The 22,491-nt window shown below is 36.6% G+C and overlaps 1 protein-coding gene across 3 annotated transcripts in view; it reads right to left on the reverse strand.

The window, feature by feature from the left end:
• Positions 1-22,491, reverse strand: part of VCL (vinculin) — a 68,670-nt gene that overhangs the window by 17,583 nt on the left and 28,596 nt on the right. For 2 of the 3 annotated variants that reach the window (XM_068397959.1, XM_068397960.1), the window contains exons 2-10: positions 22,416-22,486; positions 15,963-16,113; positions 13,916-14,024; positions 11,312-11,434; positions 10,876-11,036; positions 4,921-5,011; positions 3,611-3,758; positions 1,387-1,540; positions 179-354 (exon numbers count right to left, since the gene is read on the reverse strand). In XM_068397959.1, coding sequence (XP_068254060.1) covers positions 179-354; positions 1,387-1,540; positions 3,611-3,758; positions 4,921-5,011; positions 10,876-11,036; positions 11,312-11,434; positions 13,916-14,024; positions 15,963-16,113; positions 22,416-22,486 — 1,184 coding nt within the window. Of the gene's footprint in view, positions 1-178; positions 355-1,386; positions 1,541-3,610; positions 3,759-4,920; positions 5,015-10,875; positions 11,037-11,311; positions 11,435-13,915; positions 14,025-15,962; positions 16,114-22,415; positions 22,487-22,491 lie in introns of all 3 variants that reach the window. The other variant, XM_068397958.1, reaches the window with a different exon arrangement.

Genomic DNA, 22,491 nt, shown 5'->3' on the forward strand with positions numbered 1-22,491 from the left:
TTGAATTCAACTTTTACTAAATGCAGGACAGAAACTCAGAAGTATAAGATGTCCATTCCCAGTTCTTGGAGGAAAATATATTCCCCAATTAATCATCAATATTCTGATTTTGCTCAGCACTTCAAACTGCAAATGGATGTCATTCAAATAAATTAATGGTGATAAAACCAATACATACTGTCGTCGCAGATCTGACAGCTTAGCTGTCAAAGCAGAGATTTCCCCCAAGGAACGAAGGATATCATCTCTTTCTTTAGGCTCCTCACATAATTCTGCAACTTTCCTTGCTTCAGCCATAATTCCCCGAATATGTTCTTCTCCTTCACTGCCCCCATTAGGATCTGCAAGCCAATTCTTGGTAAAAAGAAGTTGTGTATGAGTGAAGATAAACAGTAATATTATTCCTTTACAGACTTTTAAGCAGAAAGAAATACCAATACAGCTTTCAAAACTTTGTTTAACAGAAAATATTTTTCAAAAGGAATTTCTGTTTATTAGATACCATGAAGCTGTTCTATTGTCTGGCAGATTTTCTGTTTCAAAAAAGATGTCAAACTAGATGAAATCTACCCAAAGATTTTAGATTCTCTCTCTCCCCACCATCTGCCAACAGTATTTTCAGAAGTAAAATTTAACTAGTGGTTTAGAGATTCATGATCTGGCTTTCAGAAAAAAAATGAAACCAGATGCTTTTGTGCACAGTGTGACACTCTGTAAAGAGCTCTTCCTAAAAAGTCTCATTATCATTTCATTTGAGAGAGAGAGATATATATATAACATTAATGTATATTTTATATATAATTATATACACATACACACATTTAGATAAGGTGTATATAGAAGGCTCATTATTTTATGACCTTCATCATCAGCGGGTAATAGGCTGACCATTGAGGGAGATTAAAAGTTACAAAAATAAAGGATCAATTAAAAGAAAAAGTAGTTTCATTAACACTGTTTTGCTTTTGTCATGAATATGAAGTTCTAAATCCTGAACTCCACTCCCAAAATAGAGCCTAAGGAAAGGGCTCTGGTTTTACCCACAGGTAAATCTGCGCAGTCTGAGGCCCCTCTATTCTTTTCTTTAATAAGATCAGCTTATGTCCAAATTTAGGGTGTTTCCTCGTTTTCATTTCATGACCTTGAAATTTTTATCAATGCTAAAAAAATTACGAAAAAAAAAATATTGTAAGCTGTAGCAAAATTCACAGCACGCTGTAAATTACCGAATCTAAGATTTTTCTTTGTAAAAGCAAGTAACCCCTGTCTGTTCTTCCTAACAAGTAACTGTGTTGTGTTTGGAAACAACTACAATAGATCAGAATAATAGCTCTAACACCACTTATGTAATCATGTTCTAAGTATTTATTAAAACTTTAGTGGTACCTGAGCAGCATCAATCTTCTTAGCAATTGCCTGCTTAGAGTTTGTCATGGCCTCCAATTTGCGGGCTGCATTCTCCACTTTCGCAGTGAGTAAATCCAGACCTTGTGACACCTGCTGTGCTTTCTGCATAGCCATGGGTGTAGCACCCTGGCCTCTGCCCAAGACAAAAAGACAAAAAGAGCATCACAGATTCAGCTCAGCATTGAACAAAGTTATTTTCTAATGAAGAGGCAACAAAAATGATTTATGAGCATTCCCAGCAATTATTACAAGAGATACACTATTTAGTCAGATTTTTTTTTTCCCCTGGGAGAAAAAAAAAAAAAAAAAAAAAAAAAAAAAAAAAAACAAAAAAACACAAAACTGAGGAGGAACACCACAACAAGAAGAGTTTAACCTAAGAGCATATTTGCCCCTTTCCAGAATTTGACATTTAGCATGCTCAGAAGAATAAAGATTTTTTAAGTGTCACAAAGTAAGGCTATTTGAGGATACAGTTTCATTAAAGTACCCAGGGCAAAGCCTCATTTATAGATTATATATATATAAATTTCCTCATTTATAGATTGCCGCAAGTCAGTCAGAACCTCCAGGAGTTATGTCTTGCCATACCTAAGTGAGGACAGCAAGTCTGTAAGTGAAAATAAGATGTCTTAATTGCCTCAATCATGTTGACAAAGTAGATTAAAGGTTACAGGCTATTGGTAAGACTTCTTGAAATGGTGAAAAGGATGCTAGCAATACAACTTTACAGGACTGTAGAAAACAATTTGCAGCACTACCACTGTTTTTGTTCAAATGGTTAGGAGTTAAAAGGTCGATAGAAAGATTATTTCAAATACATATGATAGTTTGTGGGTTTTTTTTAATTTTATGATAGAGGTATTTGATATGCCTGAAAACATTAGTTTTGCATAAGAAATCTCATACTCCATTCCAAAATACCTTGACTACCAGAAAGCTTTTTGAGCATGTTAACTTTATCAAATTACTAACTTTAAGAAGACCACAGTAAGTGGAAGGATGACAAGCATGCTACTGAGATGCTAATGTGTCTTTATACAGTCAGGCCAGAGTCTCAAGATATGTTTCTTTATACCTTACTTCTCACAGGCTGAGTTGAAGTTATTTACATGTTAAACCAGCATATAAATGAACTCATTTGTTAGTAAATCTTAGTCTTGTCTCTTCCTCTACCTCCAAAAGTTTCACACAATACAAAGCTGATACCAGCCACTGCTCTACAAGAAGAGTAAGAGTTTAGCCTAGTTTCTAACGCTCTGTGCAAAAACCGGTACACAGAAGCTCTTACATTCTCTCAGGTCAATCAGCTGGAAATCCAAGTGAAAATAAACTAAAACCAGCTTCTCATCCACTAACACATTGTAGCTAATATACCTCACTTTAATGACAATATAACCAGTATTTCTGAATTTTGGCCTTTTTAGCCTTTATATAGCAAACTAACAGCTCTTCATGGAAAAAAAGTTAAAGAAATATTCCAAGCTTGTGTACATATCATTGCAACACTTTGAAGCCTGGAAGTCCATGGATTTAAAGCGATGGCAGGGAATTTGTTCTCAAGGTAACTCAAAACACAGTTCTCCAAATAATTTTCATTTGCTCACTTCTTGCACTTCACTAGGGCCTTAAGTCAGAAGAGGCACTTATTTTCCCTAAAAGCTTTTTTTCTTTTTAATAAAAAACTCCTAAGTTGTATTGTTTTTTCTGACAATTTGAAAGATGCATTAACATTTAGGAGAAAAATATTATACCATGAAACCATTCCTTGTATCCCTATTGGATCGCGATGAATAGCTTTCTGGGGTTTCCAGGTGTGGTATTTTTGCAGGGTGGGGAGGAGTGTTACAACAAAATAAAGAAACCAGTGTTAGAGCACTCTAGCTTAACAGTTCACTACATTGATAAGCAGATGAAAAATTCCTTATACTCAAAGGAAACAGGGTTATAGTGTTCAAACTCACAGAATAGTTATTTCTTAGCTCACCGTCTTTATGCCTTCACAAAAGAATACCATATTTGCTACTTTCTAGCAAAAGAACAAAAGGCCATAGTACCTAACATCAAAAAACAATCAGAAGAGATTGAACTGAAAAAGGCAAAATACAGCTACTGGCCTGCTCTTTTACAGTGACACAAGTGCAAGTTCAGAAAAACTGTTCTAATAGTATTGGAAAACGCTCGTTAAAAGTAATAGATTTACCTAGCTCGAAGGTCAGCCAGTTGATCAGTCATCTGGCCCAGTGTTTTGCATGTTCCCAGAATCTCTCTGCGTTCTTTGCCTGCACACAGTTCTCCCGCTTTTCCAGCTTCATCAAGGATCTGCCTTATTGCTTGCTCACCAGCATCCCCTAAGACACAGAGTCAGTTAGTAAAACAAACACAACATTCCTTGACATATATGAGTAAACTGCTAGTCTCATCATGTCCCACCACATTAACTGTACTAGGTTCAGCCATGAAAATACATTTATCAAAAACTGAGAGATACACCAAATGCAATAATTATGAGACAGTATTTCTGAAACAACACAGCATAACCTTCATGTGCATCATGTGCCATGTATTTCAAGCAATTTAATCATTCTGTTATCATAGCTTAATTTCTATAAATACTTCAGTTATAGAATCTGTAATTCAGGCTGAGAAGGGAAAGAGCCTTAACTTCACCCAGTTGCAAATCTGACTTGATTTTGGCTAAAGATACAAGAACAACATTCCTTTTACTTGCAACACACCCTGATCCCATAAGTAACACACCCAGTAAAATCTGATTTGCAGTAAGTTCTACAATTATCTCTGCATTTGTCCTTTGCTACTGAATTTTTAGTAGTTTATTTCATTAATTGTCAGTGTCAATGACAGAAGGCTTTGAAAATAACTTTGAGGTTTCTGGAATTGAGTGTGGCAAGGGGAATGAGGTCAGAAGTAGTATAATTCACTTCCAGCTTTTACAACTGTATTATTTTGGCTCCAATTTCAGAGGAAGTCTTTCAGATAAGGTCTTCCAAAGTCCAAACGGAACAGGCCTCTATCTGGTTTTATTTGCTTTAAAGACACACACAAAGGAAAAAACTTTATATAAGTAAAGGTGACTGTAGTTACAGTATTCATGGCAGATTTTCATGTTAAAAATTTTATGTCAAGACTTAAAGAAAAATGCTGAAAGATATTCTGTTAGGCAAAAGTTGTACAAATCTGAAAATACAAAAGGAGGGATTTTAGGTATCAGCAACCACTGCAGTTAAATACTGCTCAATACTATTTATGGGTTTCTGGTTTTACTAGCGGAATGCAAAGAAAAAACACACATGTTATAAAGAATATTATTTAGACAACTGAAAAGCAGCAAAGCTTTCCAGGTCATTAGACGCAATTTGTTCAATCTCCAGTATCTAAAGCAAGGAATAAATACCGTCTCCTTCAATTAGAGGCAATTTTGTCTTAAACAACAGAATTATTCAAACCTTTAAAAATCAAAATACTTTGCGCTGTTATTTTTTTAACTATTACCTGGAGGTGCATTTGGATCTCTCAGCCAACTTTTTGCCTGATTCATCTTTGAATCTATTAAGGCTAGAGCTCTTTTCATGGCTTCAGTGTCCTTTACAAAAGAGAAACCACCAAAATGATTCTCAAAAAAATCAAAGCACAAATAATCAACAGCCAAAGCAGACAGAAGTCCTACAAAGCACAGTCTACTTACAGAAACACACTGATATAAGCAGCTCAAAACCCATTTTCAAACTAGCAGGTCATAATCACTTCTTTTCAATTAAGACAGACATTTTCATTTCACTCAAAATGCAGAAAATATGCATGCAATTTTAGTGATTTTTCTATTCCTTTATTTACTAGTGTTTCACTTTCTGAAGTCAGAGCTCTAATAAGCACACATCTTGTCGTTAGTTCCTTTCTTTTTCTTTAACGTACATCAGGGCATATAGAAAAGTTGTAAAAGAGATTAGAATAAACTTTTCAAAAATAGAAATCGGCCAGTGAATTTTTCTACTTATTTAGGTGTAAGAGGCAGCACATCTGCCTTTTTCACCTGCTCTGCTGCTTAAAGTCAAACAGCTGCTGTTTGCAGAAAAATAGACTGCCAGCTAATTCCTGGAATTCTCAAATATGGAGTTTAATGTCTTAGGAGACAAACACATATATTCAGATGTGGTTGTTTTAACCTCAGAACTCCTCTGCCAGGAGCATCACACAAGCTGCTTCTTTGACTATTATGCTGCTATTACCCAACACCTCTTCAACTAGAGGAGATAAAATCATCCAGTTCTCATTTCTCTGCATACTCTGTTAATTGTTCATGTATCATCTCTCCACTAGAGGCCAGAAGTTTTCTGTCTTACACAAATGGTAAGACTGTGAAAAGAGTAACAAGTACCTTAAGAGGAAAGTTGGGAAAAAGCCAAAATAGCTTTTTGCCACACATGTCACAGAAATAATTTGAAATGCATCTAACATCCCATGATTAGTATACAGATGACGAAAAGAAGCCTGGCTCTCGCGTTAACTGAATTGGACTGTCCGTGTCCAACTCTTACGAAGAGGAGCCTGCTAGCATCACCGATCAGTGTCTGGTAGAGCATGTGATACCCTGACAACACTGAAGAACTGCCACATTTTTCTGGAGTTGTTCATTCTGCATGCTTAATCTCGAAGATACGTCACTGTAAACCATTTTTGCATTTTTATTCAGGCATGTTGGTCTGTCAGCTATTCATAAGGTGCTATAACATAATTCAGCAACCAACTTTCTAAAAGATCATTTTACTCTCTGCTGGCTATTTTTAAGGGCTCTTGAATCACAGCCTCAGAGAGAGGACCAAAAGCAGAATAATTTTTACCTGGATAATTGGTTCTCAAATCTAAAAACTGAGTCTCAGAGCTTAGGTCAGGACTTGTTTGAAAAAACTTCAAAAGTGTAGGACATGCAGCTAGGGGTGGGAGGTGGGCACATTCTTTTAAAATTCATCTTCTCTATAGCTTGAGAATTATTCATTTAATATATGACAAGATACAAGTAAATAATCACTTAAGTATTCAAATGTATATAAAACCTTACTAGCTGTGAAGGTAGGTATTACAGTTTTCTGTTGTTTTATATATGGGCTGAAGCTACTTTAGTTTGGAATGAATGGTCTACTGCAGGCCTGTCTACCCAGAAATAATTTGAAACAAAGACCTAACTGAATTTTTAAAAGGGCAACAGATGTTTCTTAGTGTGCTGATGAGATGATAGGTGTGGGATGGCTGAGGAAAGGAGAGTGTTGGAAAAACTGTCTTTGGCCCTCCCTTTTTAATAACATAGGCTTTTGTGTTGTCTCAGCAGCCTGCTGAGTTGCAATTTCAGCAAAATTATACAGAAGCCTCTGAATCTAAAGTCTTATATCAGGGGACAAAATCAAGGGTATTTTAGCTTTTCCAATCATGATTTTGTAATTTTTTGTAATTTGCACTACCCAAGCAATGACAGGATCCATCTGTCCTGTTATACGAAGGCTACATAACCAGATTGCTCTGCAGTGTAAATTGCTATCCTGTGTGGCTCTGCACTCATGTTTACAAAATACTATCTCCTTTTCCTAGTTAAAAAAACCTGGTGAAATTCTAGTGTAGCAGTTTAAGTGTTCCATGACAACTGCTATTAAAGCACAGATTTTCCATCTTCACAGCTCAAACTGCCACAGCAAGGAATCCCTCTCAGGTCTAACCTGATAAGAAGTTTTCATTGCAATGAGATGAGTAATTTTTAAATAGGAAATTAGAACACGTCCCTAACTAGGTTTGTTGGTACTGCACTTTTGCTTCTGCCACAGCTGTGACTGGTGTCAGACACTTGGCAAGCAACAAAGGTGTAGCAATCCTGAAATGTCTGGACTTACCCACCAATTCAGGCTATTAAGCAGGAAGGCAAAAGTAGAAATACTCAATTTAAACACAAAACAAAGCAACTTACTGCTTGAAAGTGTCTTAGTATTCCTGATTCTGGAGCTGTTTAAACACCTTGTTCCTTCCTAAACAGCTAAATACGTTTAAAATTTTACTCTTTGGGATTTGCCAGCAGAATACCAGTTGCAAGCAAGAAAAGAAAAAATCCTACAGCTATCCTGCAAAAAAGTTTCATATAGAGTGGTTTATCAGCCAAAATGATTCCTTCCCTCCTCTCCCCACAGTTCCCCTCTTGACAAAAGGAATTTCATTAACAAAAGCAGCACTATTACCTTTTCAGAAGAGATAAACTTAAGTTAATCAAGTTAAACAACTAGGGCAACATTGTCTGAAGGGAAAAGAGCAAGTTGGCTTTTTGCAAATCAGTTCCTAAAGCAAATGAGCACTTATTCAATATACCTTTATGCATCACTTCTGCCACTACCATGAATTTTGAGATTATTCATGGAGCAGGTAGTATTGGCACTGCTTTGAAAAGGAGCAAAATAAAACCTACACAATCCCTTGTTGAATTTAGAACACAACCTCTGACTCAATAAAGCACTCTAGTCTAGCGATATCTGCATTTCATTACCAAAGAAGGCAATGTTGAAGGAAATAGGCAAAGCCAGCCTTCTGGCAGAACAGACAGCTTAGTCACCATCCAGGGTTCAATCCTGCAAGATACTAGATACTGCTCAGCTTCCTACAACTTTTAACTCCCTCCATTTCTATAGAAATGGAAGTTGGGTGAATTGAGTATTACTTCAAGTTTATTTAAAAATAAACACTAAGAATATACAGAGAAAGCTAAACTCCTCTGTAAAATGACAAGTTCAAGGAAAAAAAGGTACAAAGCTATGAATGGAAGAAATAAATGCAGAATTTTTTTTTCAAGACTTTGTCAGAGATCAGTATTTGCTCAGTTTTTCAATGCTAAATCAGCATACTATTTTAAAAAAATGCAGTGTTGGTGCAAGCAGAGATTATTGTGATCCAGTAACAGTAATGTGCATTTCAGAGTCTAGAAAGTCCAACAAGATAGCTTACAAAAAAGCCCACAACTCTGGCTCCATACACTTGTTCATTCTTCACTATCTCTAGGTAGACTTTGTGATACTTTAATTATAAACAATTCAAGATAGAATAATAAACAAACTCCAACATCAACAATAGCCTGTGCTACACAGGTAAAAATTCAAGGCTGTGCATCCCCAAACACACCTTACTTTGCTCCAGAAAAGCACAGGGAAAATCTATTTCCCTTGACCGCCAGGCATAAAATGCATGCAACAATTATCTCAAGTAGAATTAAAGAGCTCCTCTGTCTCCCTCCCAGAAAAATAATGAGTAAGTCAACCGTTAGATATATATGCAAATGCAGGAAAAGGTCTGTAATAGGTGGCCATTAGCAAACTAGTTCCTGCTTCTTCTCCTGCCCAGTGCTACAGTTCGAAATTGTCAGCATTCCTTAATTCAAAACCAAAATACAATTAAGAAGTTCTCAACTCACAACAGAATGATACTTTGATTATACTAGTCCACACAACATATTTATGCATTACGCATAATGACCAATATTTTCCATTTGGAAATACTGCTAATACACCAACTATTTTCTTAATAAAATCCTCTATTAATCTCCCTCACTAGCAAGAGGAGGAAGAATTTCCTAAGGCTAAATTGCCAACTTTTTGCAACAGTCTTTTTTACCACAAAAATTTCCAAGTTTGTTGTGTAAAATAAAACTGTATTTGCATTTTGTAAAATACAGGAAAGCTTAAATCCAAAAATAAAACTGAATTGAAAAAATGCACACACAAAACCAAAGTTTTAGGCCTAGACCTGAAGAACATGAACAATTTGAACTGAAGGAAGGCTGCTGGTGAAGTACTATGGAATGGACAAAATTCCTGATTTAATAAAGCTTTCTGGGCATGAAGAAAGCTTGTTCCTGCATAACTGGGCCCTTTATTTGTAGCTACAGAGACTAGTAACATAAATTAACACAAAAGCATTCAGCAAGAATGTGCTCTAAAATCTTGGGCTAACTCTAATCAGACTCAAAGACAGTCAATGCAGTTCAGCTTGCCATTACCATTCTCTTAGTGACAGCCAATTCTACACATAGCTAGACAGAGCTTTTAAGATCCTTTGAAAACTTCTGTGTGTATATACGTAAGTATGGTGTCACAGCTGGCACACGAATAAAAAGTTGCACAGCACACAGTCTGCACACAGCACAAAATCCCACATACATGCTTTTTTGGGTTTAGTATAAGGTAGAGGTGTAGGGTGTGGAAGAAAGCTTACCTTCTAAAGGTGAGAAAAGGGTAAGAAACAGGAGAACAAAAACAAAGATGCATAAAGTAGTCATAATAAGGAAGTGATAGTGACAATGTAACTCAAAAGGCAAACTAAGGGTCAAGTGCCAAACAATATAGGCCAAAGTGATTTTAATGCCTAGATTACATCAATGTTAGATTTTCTGCAAGATTTCATTTGTTAATAAGTCTGGCTTCAGGTCTCAATATTTTCCTTAAATATATTTACAGTTATTTGTTGCTCATAGCACTTCAAGGTACTCAAAAAAATTGGCAGGAATTTCAGTTATGCAGCTACATGTGTTTGTAAGTCCACAAGTTTTAAAATTCTGCTGTCAGGCCTGCTTTATGGTCTGCTAGACATTTCAGTATCTTCAGTGGGTATCACTTAAGAGCACCACCTAACTCCAGGTAAGTGGTTGCAGGCACTTACACAGCTTAACACTGAGTTGTAAGGAACCAACACTGTCCAAATGCCAGCTTCACAGACATCATATTTATCCAGAAAGGCTATTCAGTCTAACAGATATTTCTCCGATACAAGGCAAACACTTGGAATTTACTCCCACGACCAGACTAAAAATAGGGCAGGAGGAAAAGGAGGAGGTGTTCAAGGAGGGATCCCCAAAAATTTACTAAAATTTCTCAACTTCAGGCCTTTTGCACAAGGAATATGGCAGCAGCCTACCTTTTCTAGTAGCATCTAGGAGAAAAGCTCAGGTAATCTCACCTATGAATGCCTAGCTAACAAGACCAGTTTAATACATAGAACGATAACTTTTATACCTAACTTTCCTCTGCCAAATATGATTATGTAGGATACCTATATATAGAAAAAGTCCTCCTTTGAGAGGAATATGCTATATTCCAGGGTTTCCTAATCATGCCACAACTAAACTGTGAACAAGTCTAAGCCTTCTGTTTGACCGTTTAATTGCACTAAACCACTGAGCCACCTTCAAATGCCACACTCCTTTAACTTAGCTAATTGAGAGAAAGCTAATTTTGAAAGATACATTAATACAATCATCTCTGAAGATGTTCTTTGACCTTGAAGAGATTATATGATGTGATTACATAGTGTTACAAAACTGCTGCACAAATACATTATTTCAACAGTCTCAAAAACTCAGGTTTATAAGCGTATAACACAGTAGATAAAAATTAGACTTCCATATACAAATGTAGATGTGAAACGTACCTTGCTCGCCCAGGCATCTTCATCCCAGGAAGTGAGTTGTAATACACGGATTATTTCATTTATCTCAGCACTCATTTTCTCTACTGTGAAATTGCGATTTTTCAAGGCCTCTTCTATTCCCTGGCTTTTAGAATTTTTCGTGGTTACAAAAATCTTCATAGCTGTGAAAATGCCATAGATTAGAAAAAGGTACATGTGCAATACAATCAATGCTCAAGGTGACCTCCCACTGCATTTATACAGAGGTAGTGCAGTTTCTTTTGCATGGACCATTTTATCTCAAAGAGATTGTAGTTTTAATACAAGAAGCACAGTTATTTGCAATGAGTACAGAAGCAACATCAAGGCTGTTATTTTTAATAAACATAAGACACTGGAACTCCAGTTCAAAGCAGACAGCATTCAGAGTGATATTAAAAATCAAAGCTGAAAATACCTGAAATAAGTACTGGCAATAGCTCCTTCACAGTATTCATGGAGTTTACCAGCATAACCCTATGTTCCTGATGAGTTAATTCCTGTTGTCTCTCATCAATCATTTTGGCCATCTTTGTCATTCCTGAAGAACATAGTCATAAATAAATGTAATATTAAGTCTAATTTGCAACAGTTGAGCTTTCTTTCTAAACAAGAACAAAGTGTAATGAGATGACAAGTATATTGAAGTTTAAAATTTAATTTTTGTATTCGTAGCTCTTACTTAAAACACATTTCAGATGCTTCAGAGAAGCCACTGATTCAAAACCTAGCCACTATGCAATGTAGAATGGACTCCTCAAAATTCTTGATTTAAAATCCCAGCAATAAAATAGGAAAACACCTGAAATGACTGCTTTAGGACATGAAGTAACTTCATGAACTCTGGAAGCTGACTTACGGGGCTTTTTTTTCCTTTTCTCTTAAGACTTGATCAAAGCCTTAAGTGTGAATGGCAGAAAAAGTAAACATTAGGGTTTTGTTTGTTTGCCTTGAAGTTCTACCAGAGTTCAAGAATTGTATCTATTTATGTATCAGTTCTGCTAGAGATATTTCAGTGCTCTACAAGTGTGGAAAGAATTAAATTCACTCTAGAGCAAATCTGTTTTCAATAGCTAAGACCTGCGAGGTTTACCACACAGCACGTGTGGGAACTTCAGACACAGCTTCATAAAAATTTAAGCTGATTTAAATTGGTGCTGTTGTGCTCCTACTCTCTCTCTCCTACAGGGGAGAAAACTGGAAGAAAGCTGTATACTCTTTGGCTGAATTACTTTTCTGTTGGTTAGCATCTTAGGCACCTTAATATAACAAAAAGGTTAAATAAGCTTTAATGACAACACTGAAAAGTAGCAGAATCCCCACACCGACAGCCTAGAGGGCTAAATTGGGCAGAACCACCTTTCCTTTCAAATGACAAAAGCCTAAATAGGCAATCATGTTCTCCTCTCTACTTCCAACATAAAACCTAAGCACTTTGTTGATTTTAAGTGTACATGCTCATATTCCTGTTATTTATATAGTGCTCACATTAACAGTTAACTTCAGATGCCCATTGATACAGATGAAGGGAACAAGGACTACAGGTATAAAAAGTTTTGTGGGCATGGACCATAAGTGTTGAGCAGCATTTAGCTCAGGCAAAGACAGTGCTTCTAGAGCATGTCAGAAGCACAAGATTACCTGTTTATTCAGAACAGCATGAGAGATTATTTGCAATAAAGGTACAAGCCTACATCTCACTAAGAAATCAAAGACACTTGCCCAACACTTATTACCTCTATCATACACACGTAACAGCAAATTATGTCTGTGAGGTTCAATGAAAAGTCCCAAATGCTTGTGACTGAGCCAAAAAGAGTAAACTGAAGTTCGGGGAAACTTCCATTTTAAAGACACGGAAGACAATGACCACAGAGAAACTGAAATTGTATATACCAAGTCAAAGAACAAGTTTCACGGAAAGAGAAGATTGCCCTTTTTGCTTCATCTTTCCCTGTTCAAAATGAGGCAAAATCTATTTAGTTGAAGGTAACTTCCAACAGGACATAAAAAAAAAGTGTAGAGAACATTATACCTTCATACGGAACTTAAAGTTTTTCACGTCTAGAGACAGGGTAAAATATATACATGTTAAATAAGAACAGGATAATCTACAAACATGCTCTGCGATACGAGAACTGCTAGTCATTTCATTTACAAGCTAGTTATTCTTACACTACATATGTATTCTTACTTATATATAAAGTACTAACTAGATTCCTGCTCTGTTTATATAAGCACCCTTTAGTTTAGTGTAACTTCAATTCCAGCATCTTCCTACATTACCACCACAACATCTGGATTTTATAGAATTCTTTTGTTAAATACCTAAACTACTTTAAGCTTGCTGAAACGAAAGCATTTGGAGTAGTAGGTGACAGAAAGTAATGGTAGGTTTCTTCTGTAGCAACCCAGCGCTTCACTTATCACTTACTTCCACCAATGAAAGTGCGAGATAACACAGTAAAGTAACTAGTAGTGAAGGAGCATCAAACAATGAACAAAAAGAATTTCTGTAACAGCTGGGCTTTTGTATTATACTGCAAGACAGCTATTTCTGCAACCTCATTAAGATGCTAATATATGACATGTAGCTTATACTACTCGAAGAAATTCTAGGCCTAACCATCTCAGTTAGTACAGACATTTTATCAGCTTAATGGACTTTATAGCTGTGAGTGCTTAATTACATAGTTTTTTCATTTTTGTTTTACTCTTTACTAATGCATGCTTACTTCTCTCATATAATATAGTGCAGGAAAAGTACAGTACATATCATCTGTGTAGTACATATCATTTACCAACATCTTGACTCTTCTGCAGTCTTGAGAGAATGTGAATCAGAAAATAGTCATCATTCACTCTCTAGTTTAAAACTCTTTCCAACAGACACTTTCAAAGCAACTGTTGTATCATTGTCCAAACACTCAAAACCTGGGTGAGGAAGGTGCTGGCAGGGAAAAAAAAGGTAGTGGAAAAGACTATACTTAGTATGTTTATGATAGGCTGTAGCAAACCAAACCTGGCCCTAGATTCTTTGTGTATGTCACCAAATCCTCCATAGTTTCTACTACTTCCGCCACAGTCAGATATTCCAATATTCCTTTGCAGACACGGATGATTTTACGGACCTAAAAAAGGAACATTCCACCATTTATTAGATGAAGCTAAGTTACGCTTGAATTAGAAATGCAAGCCTCTTATTAGAACAGAATAGGTATAGCATTTGCTATCATAACATATGGGCAATCACAAAGGTCTGGGATACTGATTAAGTTACCCACAATGCTGTTACTCAAGAGTGCTGTATAGACAAAGGCAATATTTAATCAGCATTCCACTACTCAGAAATGCAAAATCCTGCTTCTAGTGTTTTCACTTTGTATGACAAATGAAGGACGGCATTGAGAAAATAGGTTATAAGGAAGTGCGTTTAAATATGCTGGCATGCCTGAAGTTTTTCATCAACAGAAAATATTTAACTTAAATCACAAAGCAGACTACATAGAAAGCAGACTCCAAGCTTTCAGAGGAAATATTATTCACCATACAGCTTTACATATGGATAAAGCATTATCCAGCATTCCAGTGGGAAAGGTAGATCCAACATCTTAAGCTTTCCAGAAAAATCTGTGATGACTGTACTTTATTTACCTCTGGACATCTGCCTCAGTTTAACTTTTTCAGTCCATACTTGATTCCAAAACAGAGTTCTCTGTCAGTTAATCTTCTAACCTCCTGAACCACACTATTTCTGACAACCCCACAAACAATTCTCATTGAGGAATGAGTTAATTAACATTTATTCGTATCAACCACATGCAGTGTTCAGTCCCTAGAACAGATCATAGTTTCCTCTAAATCTCATTTCAGTTTTGTCCCAATGTTAGTTTATCTTGAAACATAATAGGACAGAGACATGCCAACTTTCGTATTTGTGAAAAGTCAGTCATTCCAGACTAATACTTTTCTTTTGGTTAACATGCAGTTGTCAGACTAATTCAATGAAGCATTAACTCCTCAGAAGTCAACTCATTTCCTAAACACTGGCAGCAGGGAGATAAAAAGCTATTAACTTCCTTGCAATTCTGTCCTATAACACTTTGGAGTATCTATTAAAAAACACTTAAAACAATGAGCAGTCACAAGTGCCAGAGAGAAATCCCATCACATTCTCCTCATTTCAGAGGAACGTGCTAACAGTACCAGAGCTGATTAAATAACAGACCAGGATGCCACGTTAAACTGTTCTGAACAGCAGGAAGAGTAACACAATTTCATAGATTAACAGATTGTTGCACGGGTAAAATTCAGAATTAAAATCAGCATTTCTAACATTGTGAGCTTCATTTTCTCATAGTAGCATGATATTTGCTATTTAGAAACGAGCAAGACTCCACATTCCCAGAAAGAGGATCACAGGAGTAAGAAAGATTTGTAACAAAGAAACATTTTGAAATACAAGAAACTCAACACTTCCTTTTTAAGTTTCCTTGCAACTCTGGCTTTTTTGTCCGAGGATGGACAAACAGCACCTCTGAGCCACTTTTTGACTTGTGCAGTAGCCAAAACGTAGCAACTGTTACATCTATCAGAACACACCTTCTGGCTGACCAGCCAGGCAGTCCAAATTTGTATTACCTCCCATGCCCCAAGGCCAATTAAATTGCCATGGCTAATGAGTCAGACAGAGATGTTAGGAAGCGGCCTAGGGCTTTTCAGTGAAGGGATACAGAGAATACAAGGATCAGTAATGGGTATGGTGAAGGGGATACAGAAAAGTGTCAGGAAGATGTAAGACAGGGTTGACAGGATCTGGCCTTTCTGAGGAATAATCACAGGCAATGTGTAATCATTATGTCATACAAAGATGCTCTTACCAAAACAGAGCAACAAGCCTAAGCTCCTTCTGAGAGAAAGGAATGCAAAATACGCTTCCATTCATGCTAAAATGATCACAAACACATTCATCTACTCAATAGTTTCTATTAGCTAATCTAGTTGGGTGGATATTTGAATTAATAATACTATTGTGCAGATACCTATGTCAGTCATGTTGGGATTCCTACCTCTGCTTCATCGAATGTCAGAAGTAAGTCTGACGTTCCAGAAAGGATGCCTCTTGAGCCATCAATTAGATAGTCACGAGCTGGTACTGAGTAAGGATCTGCTTGCAGCATCTGGGCTGCCCGAACAAGTTTGGTGCAGGCGTTCTCCACTCTGTGGAAAGTAATCAGACAAAGCTTGCTAATTAGTTTGTCTATATGACAACAGACTTGAGAAAATGTTGGATTTGTTTTTAACTTTACTACTTAAAGCACTGCAAGGACACTGATCATTCTACACATTTATAGTTTAAAAAGCAAGAGTAATTATTGTATTTATTTTAACAAGAAAGTGACCAGCAACTGTACAACACAGTTTTTCAGAAGTCATGCAATCTTCTAATGTAGGGAATGTTTGAACTATCCCATGTACAGCAGTCAATACAGTGTCATTAAGGAGAGGTCCCAACATGGTGAAACACCTTTCATTCTTAATGACAAGGGCAGGTGGCAAAACAATTATTCTTTCAGAACTTCACAATCAAAGTAATTGCTAACCTTTATCAGCCTTGTATTTGCCTTGTCATTCAAGAAGCAATTGCTATTAATAAATATTAAATGATAGCTACACATTAAAACAAAATAACATAGTATTAAGAAAACCAAGACACTGTGCCCTGCTCGTTGAAGCTGTAGTTCAGCTCTTCACAGTGTTAACGCTCACAACAGAAATAGCATTTTAAATAGCCACATGATTTAGTGATAAGGTATGAATTTCAAATGTAGCTTGCAATTCCAGTCTTAAAAACAGAAAGGAGGTTTTGCAAGATATTAACAGTATGTAATTACAGTAACACAGAAGGTACTACAATAAGCAAATGAGCTCTGAAATTAGGTTCCATCAAGCCATTTAACACAACAATTTTAAAATATCAAGAACTGGAACATTGAAAAGCTTTTGGTTTTGTTCTCTTTTTGTAATTACTTCATGACAGCTTAGAGAAATACAAAATTCAGACTTCACTTCCATACACTACTCACGGCTGTCATTACTGACTACACTGACTGTGACTTTCCTCCATTCTCTCCCGTTTCTTTGACAGAAAAGTAAGTGTAGTCTAATACATAGGCTCTATGCACGCGAGTGTGCCATGTGCTCATTCAAGTTACACGAGGTTTCAACAAACATTAAACCCTTTTATTACAGCAATACTATCTCTTATCACAACTTTTTCATGGTTGTCATATAGCCCATTCTCTACTGACCACCTGGACACACTCTTATCGTATTTTCAGTTAAGTACTATTGGAAAGTTACACAGCCCATTTTCTCCCCTACATTCCTTGTTAACACAAAAGGCAGAACTAATGGTTACATTGAAATTTAACTATACTAGAAATAAGACACTCATTACAGGAAAACATACTTTTTTTCAGAAAGTAAAGCTTTCAGCTAATGGCTCCCTAGAGTAGATCGAATTGGGCCAGCTGACCTTATCATAACCTGCTCTTTAGTGAGACATCTGCTCAGCACATCAGATGGTGGTAACTCATAACTGAGTAACAAAATACAGAAGGACTTCAAGGCAGAAAGTGGGAATGGCCTGCTCATTACTATGCAATGTACTTAGTTGTATTATGAAAGTCAACTGACTTCACTAAATTAGATTTCCACGCGCTTGCTTCTCAAATTTATTCTTTTCAACTCTGCTAAGAAAGGGATTAAACAAATCACCCATTCAGCCAGCTCAGAGCTATAGGCTCAGAAATACTTAATTCCCTACAGTTCAATTTCATGCTCATCTGTTTAATACTAATAATTATCTCAAGGCTGGCTTTTTCATTTGTAAAGAAAGGAATTAACGCAAATGTGTATCACCCCAGAAGTCACCATAATTAACAAAAGTAAAGTTTCTAAAGATTCAAAGTTTTCTTTTACAGTTTTCAGAGTTGAATCTCCAAAAGGTAAACTTGCATTTTACTTGTATGATGTTTATTTTGTATAAACTTCCTAAAGCATTTGAAAGACTTCAGGAGTGTGCACTATGTACAAAAAAAGCACAGTGGTGTTCAAAAATCAGACACCTTCCATCCCCTGCAAAGTATACATGCTAGGAAACAAAAGATTAGAATTTGTGGACAAAAGTAATTCAATTACTTTAAAAAAAAAACAAAAACAAAAAAACCTCACAAACCAAAACACACTAAAAATATTCACTGCAATGAAGTGCTTGTTCTATCATAAGAATCAAACAACGTTCAGAAGTTTGGAATAGAAGTTCATTGCTATGGTGAATTTTCTAATCCCTGTATTATACCGCAACCTAAGAAAAACCCTCAGCTTTATAAAAAATGTATATTTATTTTTGAGGCATGATTACAATAAAGCTATATTAACACCAGCCAATTTGTTTGTGGAGAAGACGCAGGTCTTGATATTCCCAACCGTACTACTTTTGGTAGTCAATTAGCTTCATTCCTGTTAGTGTGTTCCTTAGGAAATATGAGGAAAAAAAAATTTACCTTATTGCTAAACTACCATTTTAGCTTTTAAGTTTTAGGACTGACCTCCCAGAGATGCCTGCCCAAAAATGAAAGACAATGCCTTTGATGCTTGAATAATGCTTGTTTCAATTTCTAATCACTTAAGTTGTAGCGAGTTTACTACAGTTTAGATTACTTGCAGTTCTAGAAATATAAATTAAAAAGCAGATATTTTACTTTAACATTAATTTTTTAATACAGTTACCAGCAATGCAGCTCCAGCTTGGCTACCAAAATAATGTTAATGTAGAATAGCATAACTGCTTGACTTGTTAAATGAGTTTGCGCATGCAAGTTGAACACGGACAAATTTTTATTCTCAGTGTAAACAAATGAGGTGTTACCCTATTCTTCGCCTAGAGATTACATCTTTTTTCCTTCTTTACAAAAGAAGTATAACAAGTAATATGAACACATTGGAAAACATCTGATGTAAATTATATGCATTAGTCATACTCCCTGGTGATTAAGACAATTAAGAAAAAAAAAAAAAACAGCATTTTTAAACTCTAGTTCAAGAGTTCCAATGTGGTTTATGTCACTAGCAAGCAAAGGGATGCATGATAGCTTCTCAGCAGCCAACAAATTACTTTGCTGCGCAATCACACTCCTACTGAAAAACTTTACAGATTACCATCATATATATTCATTATGAACCCTCAATGCCAGTCTCAGGCAAGTCAAAACCCAAGTCCTGAAGAGAATAAACAGATCTTCTCCCTCATCCTCCAAGAAGAGTTCCCTCAAGACTGGTGGTCCTTTTCAATGGAGAAAATATGGACAGGGAATGCAGTGCTAGCACATACGCACTGCTCCTTACCCCCATCATCCATGTGCCCGTACAAGTTCTGCTGGAGCACTCCCTTGAAGAGGAATGCCAATTCCTGAACTAACACTTTAGAAACAAAAACACCTCCTGTCAGCAAAGAAAAAAAAACAACCCTCATGTGTTTCACTTCCTGCATCTAAATCCTGCCCTTTAATGCAGGAAAAGGTAAGAATCCCTTGGTAGCTGTGACTGTCACTTGTCCCTACAACACAGGTATCAGTGACGATACGCTCCACAGCATAAACAAGGAACTGTTAACATGTACTGGTTCATTTTGATATAAACTCCAGATTAACAAATACACAACAAATGCAATAGATTATCATTCATAAAGGCCGTTGAACAGTCCTAACTCATGTTACTGCATCTATGATAGTACGTACGTACTACGTGAAGTAGGTTTCATTACTGTGACAGATAGCTTTGTTTCCCATTTTTCATTATATCACAATTCAAGCAGTCATTAATTGCTGCAGAAAAAGTCCTTGCACCCAGCATAAAGTGGTAGTATTCAGTGGTGCTTGTATCGCATTTCTACAGTAATTTAACTATTTAAGTCTCCACAATCTGCTAAGTATTGATCAAAGGCTAGTTAGAGTATAGCAATTAAGAAAATCTCTTTTCCTTAATCTCTTACTTGTCTAGGTGAACAAGAGGCTGGAAATTAACTAAAAACTCTACACATCCTAGAAAATAAGCACAATCAAAATTACATGTTTGCATACAACTCATCAAGAAGCAAGAAAAAAGTTTTGGTCTCATTTCAATACAGAAACACTCCTCTCAAAAAAATTTTAAAAAACCAAACCCCTCCACACACAAATAAGATCACACACTGGGAACACAGCATAATAAATACTGTAGTGGATTGTATGAAAGGCCCATTTAGCTCAGTATCCTGTCTCCAAAAGTAGCTGCAAGTAGATGCCTAAGGAAGGTTAAGAACAGGATAAGCATTTATCTTACTTCCTCTAGACACTTTCCCATCCTCCGACTATTTTCAGTTCTTGGGACTTCCGGCAGTTTGTCTATTTGATAACCCACAACGGATTCCTCTAAGTACTTATCTATTAACCTCCAAACCTATATAAAGAATTTTAACAGTACATGACTTGCTGTACAAAGCTCTCCCTATTGTTGGTTTATAAAGTACTAGTTCAAAGCAATGCCTCCATCAAGTTCTTGCACAGGAAGAGAAGTAAAAGTTTCCATCTTCTCCATGCAACTCACACTTCTTAGACCTTTGTCAGGGCCCCAGTCCCCTCTCTCACCTTTCCCAGGCTGAAGAGTTCCAGCCTACTTAACTTTGCCTTATACAGAAGCAATTCCATACCTTTGTCCTTGAAGTCGTTCTGTGAGCTTTTTCCAGTTCTACTACAGCCTTTCCAAACTTTAGGGACCACAAGCGCATGCAGTATTCAAGATGTGGGAGAAAAATATACAGTGACATTTTGGTCTCTCATTCTTTGCTGATAAACCTAACATTTGGTTTACTTTTTGACCACTGCTGAGAATATAAGGGATGCTCTCACCAACATATCACAGCTCCAAGACCTTGCTCACTATTGGTAATGGTCAGTTCAGACTCAATCATCCTATCTGATGCTACACCTGCTGTTCTCCCATGTGTGCATCGTTTCAGATCTTTCAAAATAATTTCATCCACACATAATATCAAATCACTCAGCTTAATAAGGTCCTGCTGTAATTTCTCAGTCGTCCATTAATTTCACTACCCTGTGTAAGACCTTGGGTCATTAGCAAGTACTTTCGCCTCACAGCTCATTCTGGTTTCCAGGGTACTTGTGAACATAGTGAAAAGCACAATCCCAGCAGAGATCTCTACAGCCCTACTGATTATCTCCTACCATTGTCAGGGTTAATCATGTAATTTTCCCTTTCACTTTCAATTTTCTATTTTCTATACAAGAACTTTTCTTATTACCCTGTGGCTACTTCACTTTCTTAAAAGCCTTCAGCCTTTGCCAAAAAGTTTAGAAATCAGTGTACATGGCATCACCCGGATTACCCTATCCCTGTTTGTGACATTTCTAAGAACACAAAGATTTATAAGGCAGAATTTCCCTCCACAGAAACACTGTCCCTTCACCCAAAGCAAATCATATGTATTTGGGATCTGGTAATTCTCTTCTCTAGCACAGAATTTCTAGTCATTTGCTCCAAAGGTACGTCAGACCTACAGATCTCCTGTTCCCCAGATTCCCCTAGAAAGACTCAGGCAGTAGCATCACCTTGATTGACATACCAAGTGGTCTCAAGTGAGAGACTGTACTTCACCAATAATTCAGCTATTTCATTCTTAAACTCTTATGCTAATACCACCTGGTTCTAGGCATTTTTTTTAATTATTCATTTTGTCAACCTAGAATGCAACAAACTAAATCCTTTTTCACTAACATAAATTTTCTCTTTAGACTTCATCTCTCTTCTCCATTTTAGTATTTTCTTAGTTGCCTCAATGCTTTCTTGTTTTGACTATCTGGCTGTTTGTGTTTGGCAATACAGTAAAATATTCAAAGTCACTTCAGTGAAAGTTTGTCAGTTGGCAGTAAGAAGCTTGGCAATTCCACAACAAGAAGTGATGTATAATTTTTAAGACTTAAGGCAGCAGCAGGAGAAAATCAGTTGTCCTTGACACCAGGACATGCAATTAAGAGTGTCAGTCACTGCGCTTCAAATGTCTTAGATTCCCAAGCAGTTATGTAATGCATCAACTGCCTATACTGACAAATTCACACTTTTCTACCAACAAAATTAATAGAAAAGATCGAGAACACTACATTGTCTCTGACCCCGTTAGGCAAAACTACAACAGCACATAGGTAAGTACCATTGTTACTCTGATTTTTATTTTTAAAGGAGGAAATACATTCTGTATATACAGGTACATAGGTAGGGTAACAGGAAAAGCCACTGCTGGCAGAAGGGTCGTTCCTGACAAAGGTCAGCCTCAAGACCCCAAAGAGCTATTAAAACATAAGAGTATTTTCTAATCTGTACAGCAGAAATGAGTAACAATGATCTATCATTGGAACAAGTTTCCTGTACCTACAATAAGAAGATTTACAATAAAATTAGTTTACTTGATAAACGCTGGTGGCATATCCCTTTTCAAGATCTGGTCTTCTGTTGTCTGCACAGTCTCTTTTCCAACCTGCG

Source organism: Nyctibius grandis, chromosome 4, assembly GCF_013368605.1.
Source record: "Nyctibius grandis isolate bNycGra1 chromosome 4, bNycGra1.pri, whole genome shotgun sequence".
Taxonomy (NCBI): domain Eukaryota; kingdom Metazoa; phylum Chordata; class Aves; order Nyctibiiformes; family Nyctibiidae; genus Nyctibius; species Nyctibius grandis.